Source organism: Jaculus jaculus, chromosome 10 (assembly GCF_020740685.1).
Source record: "Jaculus jaculus isolate mJacJac1 chromosome 10, mJacJac1.mat.Y.cur, whole genome shotgun sequence".
Classification (NCBI taxonomy): domain Eukaryota; kingdom Metazoa; phylum Chordata; class Mammalia; order Rodentia; family Dipodidae; genus Jaculus; species Jaculus jaculus.
The window spans coordinates 77,584,956-77,597,486 of NC_059111.1; the positions used below are offsets into that span (position 1 = coordinate 77,584,956).

The window sequence follows — 12,531 nt, forward strand, 5'->3', positions numbered from 1 at the left end:
TAGATGGGAAGGCCTTGTTAATGTCACTTTGATATATTTTTGTTCTCGTCTTGTGGGTAGAAATGAGACATTTGTGCCTTTGGCTAGCTACAAACCAGGCTATGTCACTAGGCTCTTGGGTGATCCTTTCTGTTTCTGTCTGGTACTAACAGAGGTCACTGGGTATTCGTGACTGGGTCCAAACCTACTAGCTTTTAAATATGGTCTGGTCACTGAGTGCAGCTTATGCTCTTCCCTGCAAGGTATAGTTCCAAACTTCTCACTCTGTCTCCACCTTCCTTAATTCCAGAAGATAACCCTTGCCTATACCTCTCCTGAGGTGAGGATCACACAGTTTTGTCTTTGTTTTTACCTTCTGAGCTGTGAGGAAGATGAAATTATTTCCTACTTTCCAAACTAGAATGTTTCTCTCTATCTCATCCTATTTTCTACTGTCTCAGAGGAAGATGTGGTTGGTTACCTGGAAGGAAGAATGGATATGTTTTCTGGGATCTTGGCATCATTTCTCTTAGGAATTTATAGCTCTGCTGCCACCACATACACACATACTATTGCAGCATGTTAAGCTAGCATGTCTAAGAACCACTTTTAAAATCTAAATTTGTTTATGAAAGCTTTACGATTTACATTATAGGTATTTACATTATAGGCAACAGGGAAATGAATTCAAAGTGATATCCAATATGTATGCATTAAATAACACCATCTGCCTATTTGGATATATGCAACTCATTCGATTTTTTTTTGGGGGGGGGAATAAATAATGGGCATGCCAAGACCTCTAGCCACTGCAAACAAACTCCAGATGCATGTGCCACCTTGTGCATCTGGCTTTACCTAGGTGGTGGTTTGAACAGGTTTCCCCATAAACACAGGTGTTCTTCTGGAGGTGTTCTAAGTTCCTAGCTGATGGAGATTTGGTAATTAACACCTCCTGGAGGTATTTTATTGCTGGGGACAGGTTTATGGGTGTTATAGCCAGTGTTTGACACACTCTCCTGTTGCTGTTGTCCATCTGATGTTGCCCAGGAGGTGATGTTTACCCTCTGCTCATGCCATCAGTTTCCCTGCCATCATGGAAATTCTCTGCGAGTCTGTAAGACAAAATTAACCTTTTTTCTTACATTCTGCTCTTGGCCAGGAGTTTTCTGCCAGCAATGTGAACCTGAATGCAACAGTAAAGTTGGTACCAGAGGAGTGGGGTTGTTGTTGCTAGAAACATGACTCTGGCTTTGGCCTTTTGGAACTGCTTTGAGGGAGGAATGTGAAAAGATTTCAAATCTTGGTCTAATAGATGCCTTGCAGTGCTGTTAAGTACAGTTTGATGGATTATTATGATCAGAGTTGAAAGAGCTGAATGCAGTAAGAACTGTGGACTGTGTGGTTTGGCTTTGAGCAAGAAAAAGAGGGTGCCTGGACTGGACTAGAAGCAGTTTGTGTGAGAGCCTTGCTGCATTCTGCCTGCCTGTGTCATGAGAACTTGTGCAGGTTGTGTAGAAATGGACTGGTGTAAACAGAGGGACATGGCACAGTAAAAACGAAATCTTTGGCCCAAAACTGCTACCTGTTCAGCTGCAATTGTATGAGAGATTATAATCATTGAGATTGGGCCAGCTGACCTGCACTGGGACAACAGAAAGAATGCAGAAAGGGGTCTGAATGCTGAATGAGTATGCTGTTCTTCAAAGTCTGCTTTATTCCCCCCTGAGGGAATTTGTTAATACAAATTGACACCCCACCTGGTATTACAGAGTATAAGAAATGCAGAAAAGAGAGGGTCATTGAATTTACAATATGGTCTTGTGGTTTGAAAACAGCCATGGGCAGTGTGAAGCAGGATTGCCTGCATGGAGACCCAATGGAGTCATGAGAATGGACCATGGGTTGAAGTAGAGACACAGTGGAGATGCGAGGTGGCTGCTAAGGAGAGCTGCCAGCCCCAGATGAAGTTTTCCAGGCCTGTGAGTAGCCTAGCTGGAGGGGCGAAACTGGAACTCCAGAGGCTTGTCGTTGGTTAAAATTATCAGACTTTGAGATTTGTCTCTGACTAGAGTTGTTGTACGTAGAGCTACAGAGTTTGATGTTTGCCCTGTTTTAAATCTTGTATTGGTTGAATATTTCTTTGCTATGCCCAATGCTATCTGTTCTCTTTTGCAGTGTGAATGTTTGTTCTGTGCATATATATATAGATATACTATATTACTATGGGGATGCTTGAATATCATTAGGATTGATAAAAACTATGGGGACATTTAAAGTTGTACTGAATGCATTGCATTTTGCATCATGGATGATTATCCGGGGTGGAATATAGTGGTTTGATTCAGGTGTCTGTTCCTCATAAACTTAGGTGTTCTAAATGCTAGGTTCCCAGCTGATGGAGAGTTGGGAATTAACACCTCCTGAAGGCAGTGTGCTGTTGGGGGCGGGCTTATGGGTATTATAGCCAGTTTCCTCTTGCCAGTGTTTGGCACACTCTCCTGTTGCCGTTGTTCATCTGATGTTGCCCAGGAGATGATGTCCACCCTCTGCTCATGCCATCATGGTGCTTTCCCTTGAGTCTGTAAGCCAAAATAAACCTTTTTTTCTACAACCTGCTCTTAGTCAGGTGTTTTTTTTTTTTTGCCAGCAAGGCGAACCAGACTCCAACATATGGTGTGGTAGTTTAATTCGGGTGTCCTCCATAAACTTAGGTGTTCTGAATGCTAGGTTCCCAGCTGATCTAGATTTGGGAATTAATACCTCCTAGAGGCAGTGTATTGTTAGGGGCGGTCTTATGGGTGTTATAGCCAGTTTCCCCATGCCAGTGTTTGACACATTCTCCTATTCCTATTGTCCACCTTTTGTGGGGCAGGGGGTGATGTCCACCCTCTACTTATGCCAACGTTTTCTACTGCCTTCGTGGAGCTTCTCCTCCAGCCTGTAAGCCAAAATAAACCTCTTTTTCCCACAAGCTGTTCTTGATTGGTGATTTCTACCAGCAATGCTAACCTGACTGCAACAAATGAGGAATTGAACCCAGGTCATCTAGTCTTTGTAGGCAAGTGCCTTACCTGGTAAGCCATCTCTCTAGCTCATGATCTGTGCAACTCTTTAAATATACTGTGAGGTGCTTGCTCAAATGCTGAGGAGTTTTGGGATACAAGGAAAATTGTTATACTAAGACCTGAAATTAGAAGGCTTGGCTTGAATTTTTATTCAAGTCCTTCCTTTTTTTCCTTGCCTTTCACATTTGCTGGAAAGGACAAGGTTCTTTATATTGCTGTCCCTGGTACACAGCAGGGGAGGTACTCCTGATGTCCTATGACAAGACTGAGAAGATCCTTCTCCCTGGCAACAAACAGTTGTGTGAATAACCCAGTCTGTATTGAGGTTTGTTCATGCACTAAAAGTGTGGGTTGGAAGGTCTGTCTTCAATTATAATGCAAATGTCCAGTTAATTTGACTCATTTGCCCTTTAGGATGAATTGATAGACTACTTCTGGATTTTTTTTTTATAGCTAAGAAAGCATAGAGAAACAGTGTCAGAGGACCCTTAGAGAGAAATGAAAAGCTGCTTCTGTTTGGGCTTGTTTAAATGAAACATGAATTTTGTAAAAAGAGGTCTGGTGAGATGGTGGTAAAGGCCTGGAGTTTCAGGCTGACAATTTCATTAACTCTGTGACTTTGGTCAGGTCACTACATCCTGATGGATAGCCCATGTTCCTCATTTATAAATAAACTATATATTTTAGTGCTCATGTTCCATGGTTCTGCAAGAGGAACTCAGGAATCTGCAGAATCTCAAGGTTTTGTGTATATGTGGGGGTGAGGGCTTAAGTACAGGCATGCCAGGAGCAAACTTTGAGAGGCATTTTGAGTCTGTGACATGGCTTTAATGGCACGGACACTATTGTAACCTTGGGACATTGCTCAAGACTGGGTTGAAGTACTTAGGTGCTGTGTAGTAGAATGAGTGCACTAAGGCCTTACAGAAACCCAAACAGCATAGCATAGGAAATTGAGCAGAGATATGGGCAAGGAAGGCTCTTCCTTACTTGTGATTGAGAGCCACTATCAATTCTTTGCCAACTCTTTGGGGTCTTCCTCCTTTTGTAATAGAGGAAAAGCCATAAATCTCTTGAGGGTTTTATTGGCTCCTCAGGACCATAGTGAGCAGTGCTTTTGTCACAGTGATATCCAGTCACAATCTGGTGATATAATGAGAGCCATACTAACCTGATTATAGACTAGCTAAAAAGGGAGCACCTTACAGCATTATTTGAAATGTGCCACCTTTGGAAGACATGCATATCATTTACATAATAAATTGATTTTTGCTAACATTTTGAGAACCAACTATGCTTCAGGCAGTGAAGCAGTTGTTTTATATCCTGTTAGTATGAAACTGAGAATCCCTGAAGATAAATATGATTTTTAATTTACATTTAAAGGTAATGGTATTCAAGTAGATCATAAAACTAATTTGGGTTTGTAGATTCTCTTATGGATCTATGATCTATATATTATTCTTGAACTTTCTTCCTTCTTATTGCAAAATCTCCTTTTCTTAGTATTGTAGATTACTCTTGTACCCTCATAATTGTCATACTATATTCTCCTTACTTTGCCCAGAGAAATTACTTAAATGTTGCAACATGTGAAAATTCATAGCCAGTAGGAGTAACTTTCTGTTATTAAATCCAAGGTGTCCTATTATAGGATTGGGAAAATTTGGTTTACCTCCTTATGGTACTCTTAGACATCCTTTCTGCTTTCTGCTTTCTGCTTTTTTTTTTTTTTTTTTTTTTTTTTAGAAATCTTGTAGAACAGGAGGGAAGACATCCAGTTTTAAATAATAGCCAATATCTACTCCAGAGCAGATAATGAAATATTTCAATGAAATAAGGAAGGATATAAAAGTGTTGATTGCACATCCAATTGTATAAAAATAGTATAAATAACCTGTGAGACTCTGGCATGTAGTTGTTTCTTTGCTTGCTTGTTTAGTTATTCACTGGAGATAGATTCTTACTATATACGCCAGGATAGCCTAGAACTTACTGTATATCCAAGACTAGCAGTCCTGTCTCAGCCACCCAGATGCTGGGAATATAGAGGTGAGCTGGGAATACAGAAGTTGCATGTTTTTTTGAGTCAGAATTTTACTATGTAGCCCAGGCTGGTCTTATGATCCACCTGCCTTTGCCTCTCACATGAGCACTTGTTTCACCCTGCCTGACTTGCAGCTGATCTTTAAATTTCTTTTCAGGATGACTTATGACTGAGGGAAAAACAAATACCAAATCAGAAAGGATGGGATAGAGCAACTTTGAACAGTATTGGGGAAGTGTAGTCACTGTATGGGCAGAGTGTAGGTGAGAAAGGCTCAGTGAACCCATTTGCTATATTGGTATAGTCACATGAACCACATGAGTATCATTGTTCTTCCTTTTATTAAGGAAAGTTATTTCTCATTTTTTTTTTTTGGAATTCAAAGTACATAGTGATTGGTGAGCTTGTGAGCTAAAATATTAATAGTAGATAACAAATGTTTGCCGTACAGCACTTCTTAGCAAGGATACCACTAAGTTCCGCACTCTGGAACTATTCATATATTTACTGACCTCTCATGCTTTTTTGGAAACCAAGTCCCACTTTTTCACTGAGGCAGGAACAGGCTGAACTTTTGTGACCCCTCTGCCTCAGCCTGTGGAATACCTGAGACTAAAGGTGCATGCCACGTTGCCTGACACACACACACACACACACACACACACACTCCCCCCTCCTTTTAATTGCTACAACCAGCATTTCACTTAAAAGGTCTAGCTTTAAAATTTTAAAAATGAATTTTTTCTTCAAAATTTTATGTATTGTTTCTAAAAAATATAAGATGTCAAAAATTGAAACACTTTATAATCTATTATTTGAAAACTGTCTTACATGCACTTCTGGGCTTGCTATTTGAATCTTATATTGATTTGGATGAAATTAATTTAGAACAGATTTAACAATGTTCTTTTGTCTGTGATTCTAGTTATGGATTCTTTCTGAAAACCAGTTCAGGAAAGAAAATCACTTTGAGAACTAAACATTATTTGTGTTTAATTTTATTGAAACCCTAAGTGTTACACTGAATCAAGTTGGAAGATGGCCAGAATTAGTAGACATATTTTGAGCATGTGTGCAGAAATTATGAATGATAACTGAGATCATAAATATGCTTTTTTTTCTGTCTAGATATTTGAATGGTGGTATTTTCGCAAGTATGGAACATCCTTCATTGAACAAGTGTCAGTAAGCCACTTGCGCCCCCTTCTGGGAGGGGTTGACAATAATTCTTCCAATAATTCAAACTCTAGCAATGGGGACTCAGATTCCAACAGGCAAAGTGTCTCAGGTATGGAGTCTCTTATAAAATCATTATGAATGTACAACAGCAAGAATTTTTTAATCATCAAGTTTCTTATAAAAAATGAAATTAACTTTTAAGGGTCTTGACAAACCTATACTGGAGAAGGGTGTAAGCATTCCAGGGAAAGAAATTGTTTATGCTATTAATTTTCCTTATTCTCTCATTTGATTTAGCTAATGGTCACAAGCTTTAACATAACAAGGGTTAGTAACATTATCCTTTATTGTATAGAGAGGTGGTGAGAACATTTTCAATGTTGGGTCTAACTAGGTCTGATTTCACTCCCTGTTTTGGTAAAAGACTCTCTGGTTCCCAATCCATTGGTGATAAAGCCACCTTGTAGGCTTCTCAGCACGGTGCCAGCTGATTCTCATCTCCCTCACCACCTTCAGCTTTTGTCACTGCCCTGTCCATGTTTCTTTCATTCCTGTACTTGCCTATCTGTTACTACCCAAATGAAATGTCACCACTTTTTTGATTTGTTATATGCACTGTCTCTAGTTTGGTAATCTTTTTTTTTTGTGTGGGGAGGGGGAGTTCGAGGTAGAGTTTCACTCTAGCTCGGGCTAACCTGGAATTCATTCTGTAGTCTCGGGGTGGCCTCTAACTCACTGTGATCCTCCTACCTCTGCCTCTTAAGAGCTGGGATTAAAGGCGTGTGCCACCACACCCTGCTTACTATTTTGGTAATCTTTAATATTTTTAACAATAGCAACATTTGTCATGGCATCATATTTTTATTTAGTTAATGTGAGTGTATGTGTCTATGTATTTATGTGTGAGTGTTTGCATGTGTGGGCAACAGTTTACATTGGGAGGGCAGAGGACAGTCCTCACCATCATTTACCTTGCTTGTATATTAGTCTGGGTTCTCTATCGAAATAGAATTGATAAAATGAGTATTTATTACAAAGGAGATTTATTAGATTGGTTTAAAGGATATAGGCTGGGTAGTCCAACAATAGCTGCAGACTAGAGCATTGGAGACTCCAGTAGCTGTTCAGTGCATGAAGGTGGATGCCTCAGCAGTCCTAATCTGGCATTGAAGGCCTGGAGGATTTCTGAAGAGCCATGATCTTCATTCCACATGGGAAGGCTAATGATGCTGGGTTCCAGTGCCCATAAGGATAGCACTATCTAGCAGTGAGGGCAGCAGGCAAAAGCCTTATGTTCTCTTAATGATTCTTTTTTTTTTTTTTAATCTTTTTCATTTTTATTTATTTATTTGAGAGAGAGTACAAGGCAGAGGGAGAGAGTAAGAGAGAGAAAGAATGTGCATGCCAGGGCCTCCAGCCACTACAAATGAGCTCCAGCTACATGGTCACCTTGTGCATCTGGCTGACATGGGTCCTAGGGAATTGAACTGGGGTTCTTTGGCTTTCCAGGCAAGCACCTTAACCATTAAGCGATCTCTCCAGCCCTTCAAGATTCTTTATGTTTATTCCACCACCAGTAGAGCTACCCATGCTGGAGGAATGACTCCTTCCCTTAGATAATCCTTCCTGGAAACATTTTCACAGATTCTCCCAAGAGATAGACATCATTTACTTGATTCCTGGTCTGATGAAGTTGACAACAGAACTGAAACTGCACTGACAGGGTAAGGTTTCTCCTTGGTCACCATGCAGTTTCTGAACTTTCAGGAAATTCTCCTGTTTCCACCTTCTCTCTGGCTGTAGATTCACTTGGAGTATAGAAGCTACCACAGCTTCCAGCTTTTACATGAGGGTGGGGATCTGAACTCAGAGTTATGCAGCAGGCACTTTTCCACTGAGCCACCTCCTCCCTGGCCTACACTGTAATTTTTAAGGTACTTTTGCAACATTGTGCATTGCATAGTGTCTGCTATAACTTGGATATTCAGTAAGCAAATGAGTTTATAAAATACCTGTACTATCATCTGCTTATGGAGCAATAGAAAAGAATATAATTTCCTAGACCATCTCAATAGACATTTCTTAAATATGTATGTTGAACTTGGCTTTACATGGATTCTTAGGAATATTAGAACTAAACAAAAAGTCAAAATCTGGGCTGGAGTGATGGCTTAGCAGTTAAGGCGCTTGCCTGCAAAGCCTAAGGACCCATGCTTAACTCTCCAGATCCCACACAAGCCAAATGCACAAGATGACACAAGTGTGCAAGGTTGCACACATTCACATTGTGGTGCACACATCTGGAATTTGATTTTAGTGGCTGGTGGCCCTGGCATGCCAATGCCAATTCTCTGTCCCTCACAAAAAAATAAAAGTCAAAGTCCTTGTGTGTATGGAACTTTTATTGAAGGAAACAGTGACATATGCTCTGCTTTTATGAGGGAACCATAGAATGCTACGTAAGACAAAAGAGGGGTTTCTGATCAAGCTGAGAGGAGGGGTTTACTTCTTTAACGGGAGGGGGTGTTAGTTCTAAAAACTGAAGGATGGAGAGGAATAAATTAAGCAGCTCAGTTAGATTTTTTTTCTTCCTCTTTACAACTCAATCCACATTTCTTAACTTTCTAGCCAGGTTATAAGCATCAAAGAGCGTTTTGTTCCTGATGTTGAGTCTGTGTTTTTTCATATACTATTTTCCAGCCAGACATGAGAGGCATTGGGCAGCTCTGGGTATACACTTGTTTCATTCTAAGTGGTGCACTCTTGAGGGTTGGCACCATCCAGGTAAAAATTGGGCAGGGGGGCTGGAGAGATGGCTCAGTGGTTAAGCACTTGACTATGAAGCCCAAGGACCCTGGTTTGAGGCTCGATTCCCCCGGACCCACATTAGCCAGATGCACAAGGCGCATGCGTCTGGAGTTCGTTTGTAGTGGCTAGAGGCCCTGGAGCGCCCATTCTCTCTCTCTCTCTCTCTACCTGCCTCTCTCTCTCTGTGTGTCACTCTTAAATAAATAAATAAAAATGAACAAAAAAATTTTTTAAAAAATTGGGCAGGGGAGAGGGGGGTTTCAACTCAGCTATTCTGTGAAAGAAAAATATGTAAACACAACAAAACATTATTTTAACCAGCTACTCTAAGAAATGTGGCTCATTCCTGTAATTAGTAATCTTGATCATTCAGTTAGCATTATATAAGGAAGAGTAGATAATTGCTACCACTTTGTATTTGTTGTGGGGACTCCACATATTAAATGTGCTTATTGACTGAAATTGCTGTATCTTTACCTGAAACAGAAAATTGTACAAAATAACAGAGGGCATGCTTATTTTAGTGCATTCTTTTTTTTTTTTTTTTTTTTTTGAGAAAGGGTCTCACTCTGGTCCAGGCTGACCTGGAATTCACTATGTAGTCAGGGTGGCCTTGAACTCATGGCAATCCTCCTACCTCTGCCTCCTGAGAGCTGGGATTAAAGGAGTGCACCACCATGCCTAGCTTTAGTGCATTCTTTGTAATGAATACATTTATATCTTCATTGACATCCTTTCTTCTTACCTAGTTTAAGGCTCTTGACATTCCTTAATGCAATGAAAAGAGTCCATATTCTTCATATTATCACTTTGCTTGCTTTCTTAGTGGATGAATCCTGACATATTGTGTGAATCTTGATGCTGTTCTAAGCACCTTTAAAACATATATTCAGTTGAGCACATACCTATAGCCCCAGATATTTGGAAGGCTTAAACAGGAAGATCACTTGAGCCCATGAGTTCAAGACTAGCATAGGCAATGTGAGACCCAGCTTCAAAGCAAAGCAAAACAGAACAAAAAAAGATAAGAATGTATTCAAAAATAACAACTATGAGAATTCTTTTCTTTTCCTTTCCTTTCCTCTTTCTTTCTTTCTTTTTTTCTTTCTTTCTTTCTTGTTTAGGATCACAAAGAGGCCATAGTATTTAATTGATAACTCAGTCTCTACACACATAAAGCTCATCTAGGTTTTGGTGTATTTTGTGGTAGATACTTTAGTAAATAGCACAACTCTTAAATACTTAATCTACTCCATGAGAATCAGCTTTCAGAAAAAGCATTCTGTCTTATCACGGATTACCTAGCACATCAAATCAAGGAACATCAATCAACTAAATGGGAACCTGTTTAAAATAAAAATCGGGAGCCTGGTGTAGTGGCACATGCCTCTCTCTAATCTCAGTACTCAGGAAGCTGAGGCAGGAGGATCTTAAGTTTGAGTCTGTGCTTTTGAGATATATATGTGTGTGTGTGTGTGTGTGTGTGTGTGTGTGTGTGTGTGTGTGTATGTCTGTGTGTATATATATATATGTATGTATGTATATGTATATGTATGTGTGTGTGTGTGTGTGTGTGTGTATCTCAAAAGAATTGGCGCATGCCATTAATCCCAGAACTTGGAAGGCAAAGGTAGGAGGCCACCCTGAGACTACATAGTAAATTCCAGGTCAGTCTGGACTAGAGTGAGACCCTACCTTAACAGAAAGAAAGAAAGAAAGAAAGAAAGAAAGAAAGAAAGAAAGAAAGAAAGAAAGAAAGAAAGAAAGAAAGAAAGAAAGAGGGAGGGAGGGAGGGAGGGAGGGAGGGAGGGAGGGAGGGAGGGAGGGAGGGAGGGAGGGAGGGAAAGAAAGAAAGAAAGAAAGAAAGAAAGAAAGAAAGAAAGAAAGAAAGAAAGAAAGAAAGAAAGAAAGAAAAGCTGGTAATCAGGGTTTTAGGTTAAACTATTTAACTATATACTTAGGAACCAGAAGGTATATACATATTGGACATTTTAAGCAAAGAACTCCATGCTCTATTCCACAAATACTACTGTGTTCCAAGAGTAAGTGTGGGTTGCTGATCTTCCTTGAAAAATATAAACTGTTTCAGAGTTCTCCAGAAACAAGATGGCAATTAATATAAAAGTGTTTTAAATAAGATTTTTAAAGTATTTTTTTTTATTTTGGTTTATTTTTATTTATTTATTTGAAAGTGACAGAGAGAGAAAGAGGCAGATAGAGAGAGAATGGGCGCGCCAGGGCTTCCAGCCACTGCAAATGAACTCCAGACGTGTGCGCCCCTTGTGCATCTGGCTAATGTGGGTCCTGGGGAATGGAGCCTCGAACTGGGGTCCTTAGGCTTCACAGGCAAGCGCTTAACCACTAAGCCATCTCTCCAGCCCAAGATTTAAAAAGTATTTTATTTATTTATTTGAGAGAGAGAGAGAGAAAGAGACAGATAGAGAGAGAATGGACATGCCAGGACCTCTAGCCACTGCAAAGAACTCCAGATGCGTGTGCCACCTTGTGCAGCCAACACCAACTTTTGTAGGTACTGGAGAACTGAACCTGGGTCCTTTGCTTTGTTGGCAAGTGCCTTAACCACTAAGCCATCTCTCCTGCCTTTAAATAAAACTTTTTTTAAAATTTTTATTTATTTATTTATTTTGAGAACGACAGACACAGAGAGAAAGACAGATAGAAGGAGAGAGAAAGAGAATGGGTGCGCCAGGGCTTCCAGCCTCTGCAAACGCACTCCAGATGCGTGCGCCCCCTTGTGCATCTGGCTAACGTGGGACCTGGGGAACCGAGCCTCGAACCAGGGTCCTTAGGCTTCACAGGCAAGCGCTTAACCGCTAAGCCATCTCTCCAGCCCTTAAATAAAACTTTTTTTCCCCATTTAAAATAAACTAATGCAAACTCCAAAGAAATTTTAAAGAAACTCTGTAAATTGTTAACCATGTAAGGGAGCCATCCTTCCAGTTATCTTCACAACTATGCTTCAATACTGAGCACCCACACATTCCCTGTAAGGGAGGACAGGTTGTTTGTCCTAGCTCTCCCCTAGCTTGCACAGGGATGTAGGTAGACAAAGTCCTCTGGCTTCCTTTTGGCCGTGTATGTTCACATGCAGAATCAAGGGAGCTAAGCTTGATAGCTGTTAACTATCCAAGTAAAAAAGGTTGAGGATAATCTTGAGCTCCTATTTTGAAGCTGACAGTATGACAAAGGAGGTGGAGTTAAGCTGAGCCTGGTGGCTCTCACCTTCTGATACTTAGAACGCAGATGCATGATAGTTCAAGGACATATTTGGTGCTGTTAAAGTGTTCCCAAATGAGGCATCTGACAGTGGCATTTTTGATAAAATGTAAAAAGGCCATGGCACGTTTGGGTAGAAATACAAGGCATTTCCATAATGTTACCCACAGTCAGGACTTCATGCCTATGAAATTTAGAACGAGCAAAATGGGT

At 40.3% G+C, this 12,531-nt stretch overlaps 1 protein-coding gene across 8 annotated transcripts in view; it reads left to right on the forward strand.

Moving 5' to 3' along the window:
- The window catches only part of St7 (suppression of tumorigenicity 7), a 312,701-nt gene that overhangs the window by 182,306 nt on the left and 117,864 nt on the right, over positions 1–12,531 (forward strand). For 5 of the 8 annotated variants that reach the window (XM_045160301.1, XM_045160302.1, XM_045160303.1 and 2 more), the window contains one exon: positions 6,223–6,382. The exons of the other annotated variants lie outside the window; for them this stretch is intronic. In XM_045160301.1, coding sequence (XP_045016236.1) covers positions 6,223–6,382 — 160 coding nt within the window. The remainder of the gene's footprint in view (positions 1–6,222; positions 6,383–12,531) is intronic. 8 annotated transcript variants of the gene reach the window in all.